Source organism: Pongo abelii, chromosome 6 (genome assembly GCF_028885655.2).
Source record: "Pongo abelii isolate AG06213 chromosome 6, NHGRI_mPonAbe1-v2.0_pri, whole genome shotgun sequence".
Classification (NCBI taxonomy): domain Eukaryota; kingdom Metazoa; phylum Chordata; class Mammalia; order Primates; family Hominidae; genus Pongo; species Pongo abelii.
This window is the reverse complement of record NC_071991.2, coordinates 12,448,816-12,471,184: the sequence shown is the minus strand read 5'-3', so window position 1 is coordinate 12,471,184 and position 22,369 is coordinate 12,448,816. Positions and strand designations below refer to the sequence as shown.

At 54.8% G+C, this 22,369-nt stretch overlaps 1 protein-coding gene across 1 annotated transcript; it reads left to right on the top strand.

Annotated features, from left to right (window-relative positions):
• Window positions 1-13,845: 13,845 nt before the first annotated feature.
• On the top strand, window positions 13,846-15,824 carry HSPB1 (heat shock protein family B (small) member 1). Its single transcript, XM_024249722.3, has 3 exons — window positions 13,846-14,602; window positions 15,329-15,392; window positions 15,506-15,824. Exons 1-3 carry the CDS (start codon window positions 14,239-14,241, stop codon window positions 15,693-15,695), a joined length of 618 nt encoding a protein of 205 aa, XP_024105490.1. The 5' UTR covers window positions 13,846-14,238; the 3' UTR covers window positions 15,696-15,824.
• Window positions 15,825-22,369: the final 6,545 nt, after the last annotated feature.

Below are 22,369 nucleotides of genomic sequence, written 5' to 3'. Positions count from 1 at the left end.
CTGTAATCCCAGCACTTTGGGAGGCTGAGGCGGATGGATCACCTGAGGTTAGGAGTTCGAGACCAGTCTGACCAACATGGTGAAACCCCGTTTCTACTGAAAATGCAAAAATTAGCCGGGTGTGGTGGCGTGCACCTGTAATCCCAGCTACTCAGGAGGCTGAGGCAGGAGAATCGCTTGAACCCAGGAGGCAACATTGCAGTGAGCCGAGATCGAGCCACTGCATTCCTGCCTGAGTGACAGAGTAAGACTCCGTCTCAAAAAAAAGAGAAAGAAACAAATGGTGGCCACTTAGGGAAAACACTGTGCCTGCCTCTGGCTAGGGACTAGCAGGGGGCCTGGAAAGAGTGGTTTAGAGGAGTGAATTTCCTTTTTATTTATTTATTTATTAAAAAAAAAATGTGAGGGCCAGGCTCAGTGGCTCCTGGCCTGTAATCACAGCACTTTGGGAGGCCAAGGCGGGCAGATCACCAGGTCAGAAGTTCAAGACCAGCCTGACCAACATGGAGAAACCCCGTCTCTACTAAAAATACAAAAATTAGCTGGGCATGGTGGTGCATGCCTGTAATCCCAGCTACTTGGGAGGCTGAGGCAGGAGAATCGCTTGAACCCGGGAGATGGAGATTGCAGTGAGCTAAGATCACACCACTGCAATCCAGCCTAGGTGTCAGAGCGAGATTGTCTCAAAAAAAAAACAAACTTGGAGACCAGGTCTCACTCAGTTGCCCAGGCTGGAGTGAAGTGGCATGATCTCCATTCACTATAGCCTTGACCGCCTGGGCTCAAGCAATCCTCCTACCTCAGCCCTCCCTAATAGTTGGGACTACAGGTATGCACCACCATACCCAGCTAATTTTTGTATTTTTTTGGTAAAGACAGGGTTTCACCATGTTGCCCAGGCTGGTCTCGAACTTCTGAGCTCAAGCAATCCTCCCAAAGTGCTGAGATTACAAGCATGAGCCACCATGCCTGGCCTGTAATTCTTTCTTTTATTAGATCTAAAGAAATACACAATTTCTCCTCCTCCTCCCCTTCTTTCTTGTCTCTCGCCTCCCTCTCCTCCTTCCCCTTCTTCTCCGTCATTTCTCTCTCTTAGAGTGGTGGGTTTTAAGCTTGTTTTGAATCAGGTCTTCTCTGAGAATCTGATGAAGGCTGAGAACCCTCCCAGAAGAATGTGCGCATGCCTGCAGTGTGGCTTGTAACATTGGATCTATCCACACATACTCACTCTGAAGGCTTTTAGCATCCCACCGGTTAAGAACCCTGGTCCACCTCCAATGAGGGTGCGGCTGAGGTGGCCCCTGCTCCCACCTCTGTGTGGGCCATGACATAGGTGTCCTTGGCCCAGTCCCCAGAGCTGGGGCTGTGTCATGACATGACCCCATTCCAGCTTCTTTTCCCCAAAACTAGAAGGGGCACGTGACCAGTGGCTCTGTTTCCAATCCACGGAAGCTGTTCACAGAAGCCCTGGTGATTGGCCAGGTACGGTGGCTCACACCTGTAATCCCAGGCCTTTGGGGGGTCGAGGCAAGTGGATCACTTGGGACCAGAATGGCCAACCTGGTGAAACCCCATCTCTACTAAAAATACAAAAAATTAGCCAGGCGTGGTGGTGGGCGCCTGTAATCCCAGCCACTCTGGAGGCTGAGGCAGGAGAATCGCTTGAACCTGGAAGGCAAAGGTTGCAGTGAGACGAGATCCTGCCATTGCATTCCAGCCTGGGTAATAAGAGTGAAACTCCGTCTCACACATACACACACACACACACACACACACACACACACACACACACAAAAGAAGCCCTCGTGATCTCTGTAACCCTTTCTAACAAGTTGTTCAACAAAGCGCCTCAGGCAAGGGGCTGGGCTATGGGGAAGCAGACTTGGCCCTGTGCTAGAGATGCATGAAACACACGACGGAAGGTTGGCCTGCAACTCAGCCTGTCTCACACTGAGCATGGCACTGGGCCTAGGGACTCTGCTGTCTGGCTGCTCCGTCCCCCAACCTCCCATCCCATTCTGTCACTGCCCAGCCTGACTGCCTTCTTCTGCACGCCACAGCCAGGCTGCTCCCAGCCATTGCATTGCAATTGCTTCCTTCCCACCCCACCTCAGCACCTGGTCCTACCGGCCTCCTCACTGGCCAGCCTGCCTCCTTGCCTTCTCCAATCTCTCCTGCTTTTTTCTTTTCTTTTCTTTTCTTTTTTTTTTTTGTGACAGGGTCTTACTCTGTCGCTCAGGCTAGAGTGCAGTGGCACCATTATGGCTCACTGCAGCCTTGATCTCCTGGTCTCAAGAGATCTTCCTGCCTCAGCCTCCTGAGTAGCTGGGACTACAAGTGCACTCCACTACACCGTTAATTTTTGCTTTTATTTTTTGTTTTTGTTTTGAGACAGAGTCTCGCTCTGTCACCCAGGCTGGAGTGCAGTGGCGCAATCTCGGCTCACTGCAACCTTCGCCTCCTGGGTTCAAGCAATTCTCCTGCTTCAGCCTCCTGAGTAGCTGGGATTACAGGCATGCACCACCACGCCCAGCTAGTTTTTTGTACTTTTAGTAGAGATGAGGTTTCACCATGTTGGCCAGGCTGGTCTCAAACTCCTGACTTCAAGTGATCCACCCGCCTCGACCTCCCAAAGTGCTGGGATTACAGGCATGAGCCACTGTACCTGGCCATTATTTTTTGTGGAGATGGGATCTTGCTATGTTGCCCAGGCTGGTCTCACACTCCTGGCCTAGAGCGATCCTCCTGCCTCGGTCTCCCAAAGCACTGGGATTCCAGGCATGAACCACCATGCCTGACCACTCCCAGTATTTCTAACATGCAAATCTGAACACCCATTCACTCATTCCACAAATACTTATTGAACAATTCCTATGTCCCTAGCAGAGTGGCTGGCTCTGAGGACACAGTACTGAATAAATGAGACAGAACTCCCTGCCATGCAGAACCTGCCTCCTGAGGCCACATCCACCAGCTCACAGGCCTTGGAAGGCCTTCTGAGTGACTCCACCTGGCACATGCCATCCTTGGCTCCTCCCAGGGCGCCCTCCCACCTTATCTCCCATCACTGCCCTTGATTCGAATACCCCGAGCCCAGCTGGCGCCCCTCATGCCCTCTCTGCCTCCATGTGTTCAGGTGAGCTCACAGGCCAAGGCCCAGCTCAGCCGCCTCCTCCTCCACGCACCCTTCCTGATGTGCAGCTGCCATGACTACTTCGGTCTCTGGGGTCCTCTGGGAGCCTGTGTTTAGGGTCCAGTCTCTTCTTCCAGTGATGTATTTGCTAGCATGTCTATCCCCAAAGCTCTGAGCTTCTGGAGGCCAGGACACGTCTTCCTTGTCTCTGCATCGCCCAAGTAGGCCACTTTGAAATGTTTGTTGAATGAGTCAGCGAGTGAAGGAGGGAACCCAGAGAGGAACGGTTGCAAAAACTTTGGGGGAGGCCTTGGCACCAAAGGCGAGGCGTGGTGGCGGCAAGCTGACACTAGAAGGCGACAGAGAGTAAGGAAAAAAATGCAGCCAGGACCAACAGGCTTGGAGCAGAGAGATGCCTGGGCCAGGGCTCATCCCAGCCTGGAAGCCCCAAGCCTTCACCCTCCGTGCCTGCCCTGGCTTCGTGGGAAAGGGGTGGGAAGCATACTGGCCCCCCATGCCCCCCCGTCTGAACTCAGCCGACTGAACTCTGCTCTATACCCTGGGGAAAGGGAAGAATAGGACCAGGACGGCCAGCAGGAAAACAGAAAACTCCAGTCCCAGAGCAGCAGGCAGAAGACCGTCCCCAGGATGTGGGCACTTCTCGCCAGAGGGTCCTGAGCCTGGGGCGCACTCTTCTGGTTTGGGGTGAACCTGGTCCTCTCGTGGTCTCTGTCTCTTCAGATAGGGCCCAGGGGAGCCCCCACTCCATACCACATTTTTCCTTCCAACACATACAGCAGCCAGGAGGCCGGACAGAGCTTTCCTGTTTCCTGTTTTCCCAACTGTATTTTCCCCTTTCTCCTTAATCAGTTTCCTACAGCCCCAGACAGAGGGTGACAGGCCACAGGGCACCTGCCCAGCTTGGCTGTCCCAGGCTGTCCCCCATCCCCTCACCACCCCCAACTTTTTTTTTTTTTTTTTTTTTTTTTTTTGAGACAGAGTCTCGTTCTGTCACCCGGGCTGGAGTACAGTGAGTGGTGCAATCTCAGCTCACTACAACCCCCACCTCCCAGGTTCAAGCAATTCTCAAGCTTCAGCCTCCTAAGAGCTGGGACTTCGGGTTGCACCACCATGCCCGGCTAATTTTTGTAGGTTTTTTTTTCTTTTGAGATGGAGTTTCACTCTTGTTGCCAGGCTGGAGTGCAATGGCACGATCTCGGCTCACTGCAACCTCCACCTCCCGGGTTAAAGTGACTCTCCTACCTCAGTCTCCCGAGTAGCTGGGATTACAGGTGTGCACCACCACACCTGGCTAATTTTTGTATTTTTAGTAGAGACGGGATTTCACCATGTTGGCCAGGCTGGTCTCGAACTCCTGACCTCAGGTGATCTGCCCACCTCGGCCTCCCAAAATGCTGGGATTACAGGCGTGAGCCACTGCGCCTGGCCTAATTTTTGTATTTTTAGTAGGAACAGGGTTTTATCATGTTGGCCAGGCTGGTCTCAAACTCCTGGCCTCAAGCAATCCACCCGCCTCGGCCTCCCAAAGTTCTGGGATTACAGGCGTGAGCCACCTCGTGTGGCCTGCCTGCCTTTTTTTGAGACATTCTAGAAGACCCTGGGCCTTCTGCCTTCCTCTCTCAGCTGAGGGAATATTCAGCAAACTGGCCCCATCACCAGGCACCTGCTGGCCTCCAGGCCCCCCTCCACCCACCCAAGGAGGCATCTTAGAGACTCGGATGCCTGGGGGTCTCCTACCTCCCCGTCCACCTACCCACTTTCCAGGGCTCTCTTAAGGGGGAAATCTAAATCTATCTCGGGACAGGAATCCCACTCTCCCGCAGGCTTAGGGAGGACTCCTGCCCCATTCACCCCTTTTCTCCATCTCACTCTGATTTAAAGCAGCGCAGGTCACATCCAGGCTTAGCTGGCCGACAGGGAGGGAACGTTCCCATCTCAGGCCTCGTGAGTGTCTCCTGTCCTCCCCTCACTCCTACCTCCACTGTTTAAAAAATGATTCTATGATACTCGTTAAAGCACGAGCAGGAACATTTTATTCAGGATCATCACAAGAGATATCTAGGCGGGACTGCAATGGGATTGTGCAGTGGAGGAAGAGAGGTTGGGCTCAACTCTGAATAGAGCATGAGCAAGGGAGAATTTATGGCCCAGGAGCAGGGTGGGGTGAGTGGATGGAAAATTATTAAGAGGAAATACTGGGGGGTTCTGGCTCAACTGACCTAGCAGGATTCTAGCTGAAGGCCAGCCAGGGAGATCAGACATCACCTGGGAGATGGTAGAGGATGAGGAACCTGATGGGAGGGTGATCAGATCTCAAGGGTGAGGGGCTCTTGCTAAACAGACTCGCAGATTTCTTGCAAAAACTGGATTTATGAACAGGGCGCGGTGGCTCATGCCTGTAATCCCAGCACATTGGGAGGCCAAGGCGGGTGGATCACCTGAGGTCAGGAGTTCAAGACCAGCCTGACCAACAGGGTAAACCCCCATCTCTACTAAAAATACAAACTTAGCCAGGCATGGTGGCTCATGCCTGTAATCCCAGCTACTCGGGAGGCTGAGTGAGGCAGGAGAATCGCTTGAACCCAGGAGTCAAAGGTTGCAGTGAGCTGAGATTGCGCCATTGCACTCCAGCCTGGGCAACAGAGCGAGACTCTGTCTGGGGCGGGGCGGGGGGGGGAAGACTGGATTTATGCAGAGGGGTTTAGGAGGTTCCAGAGTCCGAGTAAAGTTTGGTCAAACAGGGAATCTTTGTCACCCCTTCCCATGTGCACAGCCCTGTCCTGCAGCATTTAGGCTGTGGAGTGGGTAATGCAGGGGACCTGGAGGGGAGGGGAAGAGTGGAGGAGAAACTGTTGATTCACGGCCCTGGAAGGAGACTTAGAACATCCAGTCCAATGGTTTCATTGTACAGATCAAGAAAATGAGTCACGGATGCCGGCCCTTGGCCAAGGCTGCAGTCAAAGACATCCAGGTCCCCAGACTCCAGAGCTAGACAGCCAGAGCGGGAGGGGCGGGAGGACAGATCCTCAGCCCTCCCACCCAGCCCCTCTGTAGCCCCCGCTTCAGTGGTGATGGGGTGGCATGGCCCCCTCCCAGTCCAGCCAGAAACCAGAGGTCCAGGGAGTGGGGCAGGCTGGAGGTGGGTTTTTAGAAGCGGACTCCCAGAGAGGCAGTGTCTAGACGTTTCCAGAAAGACCTAGCGTCCCCTCTACCCCACCCCCGGCGCTCTGATTACTGTCGTCCATATTTTCAATTCCCAGCAGGCCCGGGGGCTGGCGTCATCCATCAGCTGTCAGGCCTCTCCGGGGAGCTCGGGCAGCTGCCTGGAGATTCTGGCACTTTCTCTGAGGCTGGGCCAGCGAAGGCGGGGCTGGTTCAGCCACAGTTGGCAGAAGCCTGCAGAGGGCGTGGCTAGCGTGGTCAAGGCCTTGGGCGCAGTGAAAGGAAGGGGGTTAGCCTTGGGGCTGCTGCTGAGCACCCCAGATTTGGGGGCTAGAGGTAAGGGGAGGGACCGTCCAATGAAGGACTCCCCGGACCTTGCAGTGGGCAATGAAGAGGGGTAAGGGCTATGACCTGCCCTATCACCCATCCCCCCACCCCACTCCACGGTGGCTTCTGGGAAATCCCTGGGGCTAGAATTTTCCTTTTTTTTTTTTTTTTTTTTTTTTTGAGATGGAGTCTTGCTCTGTTGCCCAGGCTGAAGTGCAGTGGCGTGATCTTGGCTCACTGCAACCTCCACGTCCTGGGTTCAAGTGATTTTCCTGCCTCAGCCTCCTGAGTAGCTGGGATTACAGGCACATGCCACCACGCCTGGCTAATTTTTGTATTTTTAGTAAAGACAGGGTTTCACCATGTTGGTCAGGCTGGCCTCGAACTCCTGACCTCATGATCCACCCGTCTTGGCCTCCCAAAGTACTGAGATTATAGGCATGAGCCAGTGCGCCCAGCCTGAATTTTCCTCTTTATCCCAGAAAAACCACTCCTGGCAGCTCAGTGCTCTGGATGCTGGAGCCAGCCACAGACTGACAGAGAACAGCTGGGCAGGGGGGCATGTGGGAGCCGCCACCCAGCCCTGGCCCCCTTGCCCAGCTCGGTTGCCCGGTGGGGAGGGCAGAGTGCAGCCTCCTAGAATAAAGGCACCTGGTTAGGCTGGAAGACATGCACTCCTGCCCCTGTGCCCTGGAAGCCCACAGCCTTCTCTGAACTGTCTGGGAAGTCTCCCCCCTTGCTGGATGGAGAATAGGGAGGTCTGAGACCCTTACCAGCTTTGTGACCCTGGGGCCATTCTGATCCTGTTTTCTCATCTCAATAAATGGGACTCCTAGCTGGATGCCTTGGCTCACGCCTGTAAGCCCAGGTAGTCAGGAGACTAAGGAGGATTGTTTGAGGCCAGATGTTCAAGACCAGCCTGAGTAACATAGTGAGACCCCCTCTCTACAAAAAATTGTAAAATTGGCTGGGTGTGGTGGCATGTGCCTGTAGTCCCAGCTACTCAGGAGGCTGAGCAGGAAGGATCACGTGAGCCCGGAACGTTGAGGCTACAGTGGGCTATGATTGCATCACTGCACTCCAGCCTGGGCAACAGAGTGGGGACTCTATCTATTAAAAGAAAAAAAAGGAAGGAAGTTGGGCGCGGTGGCTCACGCCTGTAATCCCAGCACTTTGGGAGGCTCAGGTGGATCATTTGAAGTCAGGAATTTGAGAACAGCCTGGCCAACACGGTGAAACCCCATCTCTACTAAAAATACAAAAAATAGCTGGGCATGGTGGCGGGAGGCTGAGGCAGGAGAATCGCTTGAACCCAGGAGGTAGAGGTTACAGTGAGCTGAGATGGTGCCACTACACTCCAGCCTGGCGACAGAGCGAGACTCTGTCCCAAAAAATAAATAAATAAGGAAGAAAAAGTGACTCTGATAGGATACTTTGATGCTCTATAAAGCACATATGTCGGGGCATGGTGGCTCATATCTGTAATCCCAGCACTTTGGGAGGCCAAGGTGGGTGGATCACGAGGTCAGGAGTTTGAGACCAGCCTGGCCAACATGGTGAAACCCCATCTCTACTAAAAATACAAAAATTAGCTGGGCGTGGTGGCAGGCACCTGTAATCGCAGCTACTCAGGAGGCTGAGGAAGGAGAATTGCTTGAACCTAGGAGGTGGAGGTTGCAGTGAGCCAAGATTGCACCATTGCACTCCAGCCTGGGTGACAGAGCAAGACTCTGACTCAAAAAAAAAAAACACACACACACACACACACACACACACACACACACACACACACACACACATGCAACTGGGTAATTCTGATTATTCTAAGGCTCAGTATCCACAATTAAAGGCCCTCGCAGTCACCATGAGCACTTACTGTGCACCGAGCACTTTACACACATTCATGCACTTGAAAACTGACCACAACGCTGTCAGACAGGCAGGGGCCAGGGGCATTGCTAGCTCTACTTTGCAAATAGGGACGTGTGGGCTCAGAGTGGTCACCAGGCCAGCAGCACCCAGATTCAAGCCCAGCCCTATCTGTCCCCAAAACCCAGTTTCTGCCCCACCACCCACCTCACCCCCATGCTGCCAGAAACCACCCATCTCCCCTCCCTTGTGGGTGATCTAAGAGTCATCCCTCAAGAACTGAAGCCTTAGCCAGGCTGGTCTCAAACTCCTGACCTCAGGTAATCCACCCGCCTCGGCCTCCCAAAGTGTTGGGATTACAGGTGTGAGCCACCACGCCTGGCCCGTGGTGGTGCACGCTCGTAGTCCCAGCTACTCAGGAGGCTGAGGCAGGAGAATTGCTTGAACCTGGGAGGCAGAGGTTGTAATGAGCCGAGATTGTGCCACTGCACTCCAGCCGGCGCAACAGAGCAAGACTCCATCTCAAAAAACAAAACTGAGCCCTTGAAGATGAATGTGAATTTCGAGGGAGTGAGCAGAGTGAGTGGGTTTTGTGCCTTGAGTTGCACAATCTCTCCAGCAGCAGGGATACATCCAGTCTGTGCTGGTTTCAGGCAAGATGAAGGGAGCTTGTGTCTACAAAGGGCTGGCAGCTCCCAACCAGAGTGTGGCTGGGCCTGATAGAGCCACACCTGGAAGCGTTTATAACCACACCTGACAGCTCCCTCTGGGGTGGGGCACCCCCGGCTCCTGTCTGGGCGAGGGTGAGCAGGCAGAGGCAGATGAGGGCCCTCCCTGGCTCCTGACCTCACCTCAACTTTATACAGCTGGGGATGGGTGGGGCTGGGAGCGCTGGGGAGCAAAAACCTGGGGCTTTCTGACACTAAGTCCCGTGGGGTGTCAACCAGGAGCTCCCAAATGAGACCCACTGGGCTCATGACAATGACCCAGCCAGGGAGGTGAGGTAGAAGGCAGGGGTCCTGTCTGCCTCCCACCATTGGCTCCCGAGAGCCCCAGGAGTTCAGAGGCCTTTACAGGAGTGATCTCAGATTCATGGTCCAGCCCCAGCTCTTCCCTGATGGGGAGCAGGTGGGTAAGACAGAAAGGCATCTAGGGCTGGTGGCTCACGCCTGTAATCCCAGCACTCTGGGAGGCCGAGGTGGGTGGACCACGAGGCCAGGAGATCGAGACCATCCTGACTAACATGGTGAAACCCCATCTCTACTAAAAAAAAAAAAAAAAAAAAAAAATTAGCTGGGCGTGGTTGTGGGCGCCTGTAGTCCCAGCTACTCTTGGAGGCTGAGGCAGGAGAATGGCGTGAACCCGGGAGGCGGAGCTTGCAGTGAGCCAAGATCGCACCACTGCCCTCCAGCCTGGGCGACAGAGCGAGACTGTCTCAAAAAAAAAAAAAAAAAAGAAACAAACAAAAAAAAGGCATCTAGGTCCGGCGCAGTGGCTCATGCCTGTGATCCCAGTGCTTTGGGAGGCCTAGGCAGAAAGATCTCATGGGGCCAGGAGTTCAAGACTAGCCTGGGCAACATGGTGCGACACCTGTCTCTACAAAAAATTTAAAAATTAGCCAAGTGTGGTGGCACACACCTGTAGTCCCAGCTACTCAGGAGGCTGAAGCAGAAGAATCACTTGAGCCCAGGAGGTCAAGACTGCAATGAGCTATGATCGCTCCACTGCACTCCAGCCTGGGCAACACAGCGAGACTCTGTCTCAACAAAAAAAAAAAAAAAAAAAGGAGAGAGAGAAAGGCATTTATGAGCTCTCTCTCAAAAAGGAAACTAAGGCTCAGAGAAGGCATGAGGACTTGCTGCTCCCCCAGCTTATCAAGGTGAGTGGCCTGGAGTCTGCCCCGATTCTGGGCCTGGGCAGGGCAAGACTTTAGTGGCCTTGGCTCCCCCATAGAAGTAGGAGGAGTGGAACCTCAGCCCCAGGATAGGGACAGCAAGTACAGTGGGACAGAAGAAGTGGGAGGCCCTGGGTACTAGAGAGGCAGGAGGTTGGCTCTGAGAGCACTTTACCGGAGACAACAGAAAGCCATTTAATCTCTGTGCACAGCGGTTTCTTTGTCTAAAAACCAGGGATAACAGGGCCGGGTGCGGTGGCTCACACATGTAATCCCAGCACTTTGGGAGGCCGAGGCAGGTGGCTGACTTGAGGTCAGGAGTTTGAGACCAACATGGCGAAACCCCATTTCTACTAAAAATACAAAAATTAGCCGGGTGTGGTGGCACATGCCTGTAATCCCAGCCACTTGGGAGTCTGAGGCAGGAGAATCGCTTGAACCTGGGAGGCGGAGGTTGCAGTGAGCTGAGATTGCGCCACTCCACTCCAGCTTGAGCGACAGAGTGAGACTCTGGCTCAAAAAAAAAAAAACAATAAGACAAAAAAACAACTAAAACAGGGATCAAAGGACCTAAGTCAGGGGAGAAGGAAGGCTGGAATGGCCATGCCTACAAAGACAGGAAAGAGGGAATGTCAGGGTTGTGGCAGGAGCCTAGGGCAGCACCCTCCCTCCAAGCTGGGAGATAGGGGCCAGGAGCCCATTGGTGTTCAGATGGATGAGGTAGGGTCAAGGGGCAAGCTCCAGGCTCTAAGCAAGTCTGTGCAGACTCTACTACTTGGAGCTCCCCTCTCCCTCTGTGATGTGGGCATCAAAATCTGCAGAAAGGGAAACTGAGGCCTAGAGAAGGGAGGGGATTTGCCCAGAATTACACAGGAAGTCCAGACTAATTCAAGTTTGCAGCATTTGAGGTTCCTGGCCAGTGTTTCTTTTTGTTTTTTTTTTTTTTTTTTTTTTTGAGACAAAGTCTCGTTCTGTCACCCAAGCTGGAGTGCAGTGGCATGATCTCAGCTCCCTGCAACCTCTGCCTCCTGGAATGATCCTCGTGCCTCAGCTTCCCCAGTAGCCAGGATTACAGGCACCCACCATCACGCCTGGCTAATTTTTTGTATTTTTGGTAGACACAGTGTTTCAGCATGCTGGCCAGGCTGGTCTTGAACTCCTGAACCCAGGCAATAAGCCTGCCTCAGACTCTCAAAGTGCTGGGATTACAAGTGGGAGCCACCACGCCTGGCCAACCAGTGCTTCTTAAGGAAAGATACATATAGTAGGCGATGTGGCAGTGACCTTCCTCCTGGCCCCTCTCAGCACTGTGCCTTGGAGGTTCTGATCTGGGCCAGCCGCACTGTTAGGGGAAGGGGGAAAATGGCCAAACCCCACTTATTCTCCTTCCTCTTCCCTGTCTTCAATCCCAGGCAGATAACAACTAATAATTATGATGTACCAGGCTCCGGGCCAAAGTCATCACCTGCATTAGGTCACCAAATCCTCAGGCCAACCCATTACAGTCATGAGTCACTTAATAACAGAGACACATTCAACAAATGCCTTGTTAGGCAATTTCATCATTGTGGGAACATCTCAGAGTGGACTTACACAAACCTAGATGGTCTAGCCTACTACACACCTAAGCCATATGGTCTAGCCTACCGCTCCTAGGCTACAAACCTCTACAGCATATGACTGCACCAAATATTGGAGGCAGCTGCAACATGATGGTAAGTATTAGTGTTTCTAAAGATAGAAGATGGCCAGGCGCGGTGGCTCACGCCTGTAATCCTAGCACTTTGGGAGGCCCAGGCGGGTGGATTACTTGAGGTCAGGAGTTCAAGACCAGCCTGGCCAACATGGTGAAACCCCATCTCTACTAAAAATACAAAAATTAGCCAGTGTCGTGGCACTTGCCTGTAGTCCCAGCTACTCAGGAGGCTGAGGCAGGAGAATCACTTGAACCTGGGAGGTAGAGGTTGGAGTGAGCCTAGATCAGGCCACTGCACTCCAGCCTGGGCGACAGAGGGAGACTCCATCTCAAAATAAATAAATAAATAAATTAATTAATTAAATAAAATAAACATAGAAGATGTACAGTAAAAACACGGTAATATAATTGTTTTTGTTTGATTTGAGACAGGGTCTTGTTCTGTCATGCAGACTGGAGTGCAGTGGCACAATCAGGCTCACTGCAGCCTCGACCTCCTTGGCTCAAGTGGTCCTCCCACCTCAGCCTCCTGAGTATCTGGGACTACAGGTCCACACCACCATGCCTGGCTAATTTGTTCTGAATTTTAGTAGAGATGGGGTCTCACTGTGTTGCCCAGTCTTGTCTCAGCCTTCTGGCTTCAAGTAATCCTCCCACATCGGCCTCTCAAAGTGCTAAGATTACAGATGTGAGCCACTGCACCCAGCCACTAATATAATTTTATGGGACCACCTTCCTATTTGCTGTCCCTTGCTGACCTACACATCTTTATGCAATGCATGACTGTTACCATCATTATCATCTCTATTTTCCAGATGGGGAAACTGAGGCACAAAGACTCTAACTTGCACAAGTTCATCTGCTTAGTGACGGAACAAAGATGTGAATTCAGGCAGTCTGGCTTCAAAGTCCACACGCCTAACAACCACACCAGATTACCAGATTGCTTTTCTTTTTTTTTTCTGAGACAGAGTCTCACTCTGTCGCCCAGGCTGGAGTACAGTGGTGAGATCTCTGCTCACTGCAACTTCTGCCTTCTGGGTTCAAGCAATTCTCCCGCCTCAGCCTCCCCAGCAGCTGCGATTACAGGCGCCCGCCACCACACCCGGGTAATCTTTGTATTTTTAGTAGAGATGGGGTTTCACCATGTTGGCCAGGCTGGTCTTAAACTCCTGACCTCTGGTGATCCTCCCACCTCGGCCTCCCAAAGCGCTGGGATTACAGGCGTGAGCCACCACGCCTGGCCCAGACTGCTTTATTTTTGTATTTGTATTTATTCATTTACTTATTTTGAGACAGGGTTTTGCTCTGTAGCCCAGGCTGAAGTGCAGTGGTGCAATCCAGCTCACCACAGCCTCTACTCACCGGGGTTCAAAGGATCCTCCCGTCTCATCCTCTGGAATAGCTGGGGCCACAGGCATGCACCACCATGCCCAACTAATTTTTAAATATTTTTTGGTAGAGGTAGGGTCTCACTATGTTGCCCAGACTGGTCTCAAACTCCTAGCCTCGAGGGACCCTTCTGCCTTGGCCTCCCAAAGTGCTGAGATTACAGGCATGAGCCACGCACCCAGCCCCTTTTTTAAATTTTTTTAAGAGACAAGGCTTTGCTCTGTTGCCTAGGCTGGAGTGCAGTGGTGAGATCATAGCTCACTGCAGCCTCAACTCCCGGGCTCAAGCACCAGACTCCTTTTATCACATTCCATCTCACACGCGTGTGGTTCCGATCCTGCCTCTGCCACTTCTCAGTTGTATGCCCCAACCCAAACTGGCTGGCTCTGTCCTCCTTAACAAAAGGACGGCCCTGGCCACAGGCCACAGCCAGCAACGCTTAAGCACCAGGGCCGGCGAGTGCCCTGCCGTGGCACGGCTCCAGCGTCGTGCTCTCGAACTCATTTGCTTTCCTTAACGAGAGAAGGTTCCAGATGAGGGCTGAACCCTCTTCGCTCCGCCCACGGCCCCTGAACGCTGGGGGAGGAGTGCATGGGGAGGGGCGGCCCTCAAACGGGTCATTACCATTAATAGAGACCTCAAACACCGCCTGCTAAAAATACCCGACTGGAGGCGCATAAAAGCGCAGCCGGGCCCAGCGCGCCGCACTTTTCTGAGCAGACGTCTAGAGCAGAGTCAGCCGGCATGACCGAGCGCCGCGTCCCCTTCTCGCTCCTGCGGGGCCCCAGCTGGGACCCCTTCCGCGACTGGTACCCGCATAGCCGCCTCTTCGACCAGGCCTTCGGGCTGCCCCGGCTGCCGGAGGAGTGGTCGCAGTGGTTCGGCGGCAGCAGCTGGCCAGGCTACGTGCGACCCCTGCCCCCCGCCGCGATCGAGAGCCCCGCAGTGGCCGCGCCCGCCTACAGCCGCGCGCTCAGCCGGCAGCTCAGCAGCGGGGTCTCGGAGATCCGGCACACTGCGGACCGCTGGCGCGTGTCCCTGGATGTCAACCACTTCGCCCCGGACGAGCTGACGGTCAAGACCAAGGATGGCGTGGTGGAGATCACCGGTGAGCCCCCTTGCTCCTGCAGGGGAGGGGAGGAGGCTAGCAGGGCGGGCAGGGCCGGGGGGTGCGGTTGAAACGGGGGTCCCGGGGACCTGGGGAGTTAAACGTTGGCCTAGCACCGGGAAAAACAGGATCCCTGATTCCCCTGCTCAGGAATTGGGAGTGCGGGTCGCTTCTAAGGGCGCTTTCTGCTCTGTAATCCCAGCGCTTTGGGAGGCCGAGACGGGAGGATCGCTTGAGGCCAGGAGTTCAAGACTAGCCTGGGCAACATAGCGAGACGCCCCCCCCCCCCCGCCCGCCCCTGCGCCATTACAAAAAAAAAGCAAACAAAAAATTTTTTTAAAGATCATCGATGAAGAGAGGAAATGCGCCTTTCCACAGAGTCCCCTCCCTACCCACAGCCCCATCCCCAGATAAGCGGGGGGTTCCCTGGCGCGGTCCGTTTCTAGCCGCGGAGTGGGAGTGTGCGCGGCTCCAAGTGCGCCTGCGTACTGCACACTCCCCAGCTCGGCGCCCTACTCCATTCCTCCCAAAACTCTGAATCGAAGAACTTTCCGGAAGTTTCTGAGAGCCCAGACCGGCGGGCACGCCCCCATCCCCAACCCCCTCTGTTAATCCCTGCCGGCCTGCAGTCCTGGCTGCTTCCAAGCAGGAGGTGGGGCTTCTGGCCTGGCGGGGCCGAAAGGCAGTCCCCTCCCCCGCAGTCTGATTTCCCTCTTCCCCCCAAAGGCAAGCACGAGGAGCGGCAGGACGAGCATGGCTACATCTCCCGGTGCTTCACGCGGAAATACACGTGAGTCCTGGCGCCAGGTCGGGGTGGGTGGGGGGCGGGGAGGTCAGGGAGGAGGGCACAGGGACCCACCCGGTGTGTAATGTAACGCTCGCCTTTCCTCTCTGCACGTCCAGGCTGCCCCCCGGTGTGGACCCCGCTCAGGTCTCCTCCTCCCTGTCCCCTGAGGGCACACTGACCGTGGAGGCCCCCATGCCCAAGCTAGCCACGCAGTCCAACGAGATCACCATCCCAGTCACCTTCGAGTCGCGGGCCCAGCTTGGGGGCCCAGAAGCCGCAAAATCCGAGGAGACTGCAGCCAAGTAAAGCCCTAGCCCGGATGCCCACCCCTGCTGCCGCCACTGGCTGTGCCTCCCCCCCTCCCCGACCTATGTGTTCTTTTGATACGTTTATCTTCTGTTTTTCTCAAATAAAGTTCGAAGCAACCACCTGTCACTGGCCCAGGCCCTGGTGTTTGTGGAAGGAAGCCTCAGGCACCTGCCATTTGCCGGCTTTCACGAGTCACCTTTCCTCAGGGTGTACTGTGTGCCCAGCCCCGTGGTGGGCCATGTGGGTACAGTGGTGTAGGTTGCTGGACACAGGCTGACTCACATCCATAAAGACAGAGGTCTTAGGGCCGGGCGCAGTAGCTCATACCTGCAATCCCAGCACTTTGGAGGGGGGCGCTGAGGCAGGAGGAGTGCTTGAAGCCAAGAGTTCTAGACCAGACTGGACAACATAGTAAGACACTGTCTCTAAAAAATAAAAATTAGCCAGGGTGGTACTGCACGCCTGTAGTCCCAGCTACTCAGGAGGCTGAGGCAGGAGGATCGCTTGAGCCCAGGAGTTGAAGGGTAGAGTGAGCTAAAATCGTGCCATTGCACTCCAGCCTGGACAACAGAACAAGACCCTGTCTCTAAACAACCAAAAGCCCAGAGAGAAAGAGTGAGACCCTGTCTTAATTAAAACTAAGGTGGGGGAGGAGAAGGATATAGGAGAAGCACCTGAGGCTTGAGTTCTCAGGAGCGCTTAGGTTGGGTCCCAGGTGAAGGAGCACAGAGGTAATTGCACCTCCCCGCAGAGCTGATGGGAGGATTACTATGTCAAAAGCTTGGCGTCGGCTTCACACCCCAAGGACACCACAGTGGACCTGGCAAGCTTTGAGATCTGTCACCGCCACACTCCCTGAGGCCAGGGCATCCCTGTTGGCAGTCACAAGGGAACTGGCAAGCCGAACTGGGGTGAGAATGGAGCCCGCAGAGTCTCGGGGTGGGGAGATTGGGCAGAGCCCTAGCCAACCGACGGGCTCAGACCTGTGCTGCTGGCTGGGCCAGCAGTTCTTGTTGCCTGTGTTTATTTCCAGTTGGCCTCCCTCCAGGTGTAGTCAGGCTTCCAAGGGCCCAGTTCCCCTCTCCCTTGTCTGCCCTTGCCCTAGCTGCCACCCTCTAACCAGGCCCAGGGAAAGTTGTGGAGGTAGAAAGCAGATGGGGGACCGGGCGCAGTGGCTCACACCTATAATCCCAGCACTTTGGGAGGCCGAGGCGGGTGGATTACCTGAGGACAGTTCGAGACAGCCTGGCCAACACAGTGAAACCCTGTCTCTACTAAAAGTACAAAAATTAACTGGGCGTGGTGTCGCATGCCTGTAATTCCAGCTACTCAGGAGGCTGAGGCAGGGGAATCGCTTGAACCCAGGAGGCAGAGGTTGCAGTGAGCCGAGATCCGTGCCACTGCCCTCCAGCCTGGGGGACAAGAGCAAAACTCCATCTCAAAAAAAAAAAAAAAAACAAAAACAGATGGGAGCTTTGGAGCTCAGTCCCAAGGTCCTCAAATTTTTGAGGGACCCAGAGTCTGAGGCTGTAGCAAGATACTCCCATGTTCGAGGCGGAGCATGCAGTGAGCCGAGATCGCGCCACTGCACTCCAGCCGGGGCGACAGAGGGAGACTCTGTCTCAGAAAAAAAAAAAAAAAAGATACTCGCATGTTCTTTTCTCAGCCCACAGCCTGACTTTCCCAGGTTCCCAAGGAAGGGTGGCACCCTGCAGGTGAGGGCCTGGAGCATGTCCACACAACCCCGCTTTTTTTTTTTTTTTTTGAGACCGAGTTTTGCTCGTTGCCCAGGCTGGAGGGCAATGGCGTGATCTTGGCTCACTGCAACCTCCGCCTCCCAGGTTCAAGCGACTCTCCTGCCTCAGCCTCCAGAGTAGCTGGGATTATAGGTGTGTGCCACCCTACCCGGCTAATTTTTGTATTTTTAGTAGAGACAGGGTTTTTCTATGTTGGTCAGGCGGGTCTCGAACTCCCAACCTCAGGTGATCTGGCCGCCTTAGCCTCCCAAAGTGCTGAGATTACAGGCGTGAGCCACCACACCCGGCCCCAGCTTCTTTTTTAGAGACAGTCTCCTGTCACACAGGCTGGCGTGCAGTAGTGGGATCTTGGTGCACCATACCAAAGTGTTGCAGCCTGGAACTCCTAGGCTCAAGGCATCTCCAGGAGCGCACCACAAGCCTGGCTAATTTTTTTTTTTTTTTTTTTTCTTGGTAGACAGAGTCTCGCTATGTTGCCCAGGCTGGTCTCAAACTCCTGAGCTCAAGCCATCCTCCTGCATTGGCCTCCCAAAGTGCTGGGATTACAGGAGCGAGTCCCTGCGCCCAGCCCAGTCTACTCCCTCGTGGGTTCCCTGTCCAGAGACCCACATCTGGAGCAGGGTGGGGAGTCAGAGCAGGTCCCAGCCCACACTCTAGGGCTCAGCTCAGATGATGTGAGCCTGGGGCAGCACCTCTGGGCATAGTGGGCTCTGGCTGGCAGGACGGGGCAGGCTGGCCCAGATCTGGGGGTCTCTGCTGGGTGTTAGATTTGTGGAGTCTTTGTGCTGCTTCTGGGGTGGAAGGGCAATTCCAGGCCTCTCCAGACCTGTCTTGCTTTTTCTTTTCTTTTTTTTTTTTTTTTGAGATGGAGTCTCACTCTGTCGCCCAGGCTGGAGTGCAATGGCATGATCTCAGCTCACTGCACGCTCTGCCTCCCAGGTTCAAGCGATTCTCACGCCTCAGCCTCCCGAGTAGCTGGGATTACAGGCACCTGTCACTAGAGTCAGGCTTTCTTCATGTCGGCCAGGCTGTTCTCAAATTCTGAGACAGAAGAATTGCCTGAACCCAGGAGGTGGAGGTTGCAGTGAGCTGAGATTGCACCACTGCACTCCAGCCTGGGCAACAAAGTGAGACTCGGTCTCAAACAAATAAAAAGGCAGGACAGGCCTGTAGAAGCCTGGAACTGCCCCTCCCCGCCAGAAGGGGTGTTGTCTAGGGCTTGCTGACCTCACAGTCTGTAAGATCAGGCAGCCCCAGGCCTTGGCTGCCCAGGAGTGAATTATTTCCAGGCGCCATCATCACTCCGACTATAGAATCGACTCAGGATTTGGCAGGTGCAGCTTTCGACTGCTCCATTGAGAGGGTGGAGAGAGAAGCAAAAGCTGCCCACAGAAAGGTGACAGGGGACCCCAGAGCTGGGCCCAAAGAGCCTCTTGGTGATGGGGGGGAGCCACCAAGAGACAGGCGGGTTGGGGGAACTGGAGCTCCAGCCCAGGGACAGAGCCCCAGACCACCGAAGCCCTATGCCACCCTGGAAGAGCCCAGGGCAGGGCAGGGGTCAGGCTGGCCCCCTCAAACACCTCCCCACCATTCCCACATGCATACACCAGGACCTGGGGGGTTGCAACAGTGCCAGAGGTCAGGGGTTGGCAGGGGAGGGAGAGAAGGGAGAAAGCAGAATAGCAGAGGGATGTGGGTGAGGCTGGGCTTGTCTCAGACAGTCTGGCACTGGCCCTCAAAGCTCAGAATCCCTGATATGGGGGCTAAACCCCACTCTCATACTGCCCTCCCAGGGAAATTGACCCCTGGGAATATGGGGGGAACCTCTGAGTGTAGCTCCCCTGGGGCCTGGAGGGCATATCAAGACATGGGGGATGGTGAACAGCATCATAGCTCTAAGTGCCCCTGATCTGGCTGGGAGTGGTGGCTCACCCCGGTAATCGCTACACTTTGGGAGGCTGAAGGGGGCAGATCACCTGAGGTCAGGAGTTCAGGACCAGCCTGGCCAACATAGCAAAACCCCGTCTCTACTAAAAATACAAAAATTAACTGGGTGTGGTGGCGCACGCCTGTAATCCCAGCTACTCAGAGGTTGCAGTGAGCTGAGATCAGGCCACTGCACTCCAGCCTAGGCAACAGAGCAAGACTTTCTCTCAGGAAAAAAAAAAGTGTCCCTGATCTGTAAACGTCTAATGCAAATTAGAGAAAGGTACTGCAGGCTGGGCGCAGGGGCTCACACCTGTAATCCCAGCATTTCCGGAGGCCAAGGCCGGACATTTGCTAGACACCAGGAGTTAAGAGAGCAGCCTGGGCAACACAGCAAGAACTCATCTCTGCAAAAAAAGAAAAAAAAAAAAAAGTTAGCCACATGTGGTGGTGTGCACCTGCAGGAGGATCACTTAAGCCGAAAAGCTCAAGGCTGCAGTGAGTTATGATCACACCACTGCACTCCAGCCTGGGTGACAGAGCAAGACCTTGTCTCAAAAATAATAATAGAATTTAAAAAGAGAAAAGAAAAGGTGTTCCCGGCTGGGCGCAGTGGCTCACACCTGTAATCCCAGCAATTTGGGAGGCCAAGGCGGGAGGATTACGAGGTCAGGAGTTTGAGACCAGCCCGGCCAATATGGCGGGGCGTGGTGGCACGCCTGTAGTCCCAGTGGGTCCGGAATTGGTGGGTTCTTAGTCTCACTGACTTAAAGAATGAAGCGAAGGACCCTCGCGGTGAGTGTGACAGTTCTTAAAGGTGGCGTGTCCGGAGTTTGGTCCTTCTGATGTTCGGATGTGTTCGGAGTTTCTTCCTTCTGGTGGGTTCGTGGTCTCGCTGGCTCAGGAGCGAAGCTGCAGACCTTCACCGTGAGTGTTACAGCTCTTAAGGCGGCACATCTGAACTTGTTTGTTCCTGCCGGTGGGTTCGTAGTCTCGTTGGCTGAGAAGTGAAGCTATAAACATTCACGGTAAGCGTTACAGCGCTACAAAAGTAGTGTGGTCCCAAAAAGGGAAAGAACAAACCTTCTACAGTTGGGAAGGGCACCCGAGTGGGTTGCTACTACCAAGTCTGGCAGCCTGCTTTTATTCTCTTATCTGGCCCCACCCACATCCTGCTGATTCGTCCATTTTACAGAGAGCCGACTGGTCCATTTTACAGAGAGTTGATTGGTCCGTTTTGACAGCGTGCTGATTGGTGCGTTTACAATCCCTGAGCTAGACACAAAACTTCTCCACATCCCCACTAGATTAGCGAGATACAGAGTGTCCACACAAAGGTTCTCCAAGTCCCCACCACAGTAGTGAGATACAGAGTGTCGACTGGTGCATTCAGAAACCCTGAGCTAGACACAGGGTGTTGATTGGTGTGTTTACAAACCTTGAGCTAGATACAGAGTGCCGATTGGTGTATTTACAATCCCTTAGCTTGACATAAAGGTTCCCCACCAGACTCAGGAGCCCAGTTGGTTTCACCCAGTGGATCCCATACGGGGGCCGCAGGTGGAGCTGCTTGCCAGTCCCGTGCCGTGCGCCCGCACTTCTCAGCCCTAGGGTGGTCGATGGGACTGGGCGCCATGGAGCAGGAGGCAGCGCTCGTCTGGGAGGCTGGGGCCACGCGGGAGCCCACGGCGGGGTGGGGAGGCTCAGGCATGGCGGGCTGCAGGTCCCGAGCCCTGCTCCGCTGGGAGGCAGCTAAGGCCCGGCGAGAAGTCGAGCACAGCAGCTGCTGGCCCAGGTACTAAGCCCCTCACTGCCCGGGGCCTGCGGGGCCGGCGGGGCCGGCTGGCTGCTCCGAGTGCGGGGCCCGCCGAGCCCACGCCCACCCGGAACTCGCGCTGGCCCACAAGCGCCACTGCGCAGCCCTGGTTCCCGCCCGCGCCTCTCCCTCCACACCTCCCCACAAGCTGAGGGAGCCAGCTCCGGCTCCGGCGGCGTCGCCAGCCCAAGAAGGGGCTCCCACAGTGCAGCGGCAGGCTGAAGGGCTCCTCAAGTGCCGCCAAAGTGGGAGTCCAGGTAGAGGAGGAGCCGAGAGCGAGCGAGGACTGCGAGGACTGCCAGCACGCTGTCACCTCTCACCAGCTACTCGGGAGGCTGAGGCAGAAGAATCGCTTGAACCCAGGAGGCAGAGGTTGCAGTGAGCCAAGATTATGCCACTGTACTCCAGCCTGGGCAAAAGAGCGAGACTCCGTCTCAAAAAAAAAAAAAGAAAAACAAAAGGTGTTCCCTCTATGCTCCAGTGGACTAATTCGTTTGGGCAGGTACCTTTCCCAGAAACTGGCTGGCCCAACCCCTCAGCTTACAGAGGGGAACTTGAGGCCTGACTGGGACTGCATTTGGCCAGGGTCACCCAGCAGGTCTGGGCAGAGCAGGAGCAGGGTGCGTGCACTCCACCCCAAAGGGCGCACTGTTCTACCCATCAACCGATGCCCTGGGTGCCAGCGCTGAGGAGCCCAGGGATGGAGACCCACGCATGAGCAGAGATCACTCCATTCCTGGCACGCTCCTCCTGGTCGAGACCTCTGGTTCTCTTTCCCTTTCCAACTCGCCAGGTGACTTTGGACCTCGCTGTGCCCATCTCACTGTGCCTCCCAAGGACGAGCCATATTTTCATGGGCTGCTTACAAGTGACAACCCTGCCAACCGCCAGTTGGTGCTGGGAGAGTTGGAAGTGTGACAAATGCCGGGAATCCCTGGCTTGGCTGAGAAGGGACCGCTCTGGATCAATAACAGACTCGTGGGATGGCCTCGGGCAGGAGCACGAGGGTGGCAGAGCCTCCCTGGCTGGCCTGCAAACAAAAAGCAAGTGTCCAGCCAGGGCTCTCGACTCTCAGCCCAGGGAGAAAAGAGCATAGCTGGGACCCTGGGAAAAACAGACTCCCTCTGGGCGGGGTTCCTATAGCATAACAGCCCCTCCCACCCTTCTTCTCA

Coding starts and splice junctions, on each gene's coding strand:
- HSPB1 (XM_024249722.3), top strand. CDS start 14,239: ATGACCGAGCGCCGCGTCCCCTTCTCGCTCCTGCGGGGCCCCAGCTGG. Junction 14,603..15,328: donor TGGCGTGGTGGAGATCACCG/GTGAGCCCCCTT, acceptor TTCCCCCCAAAG/GCAAGCACGAGGAGCGGCAG. Junction 15,393..15,505: donor TGCTTCACGCGGAAATACAC/GTGAGTCCTGGC, acceptor CTGCACGTCCAG/GCTGCCCCCCGGTGTGGACC.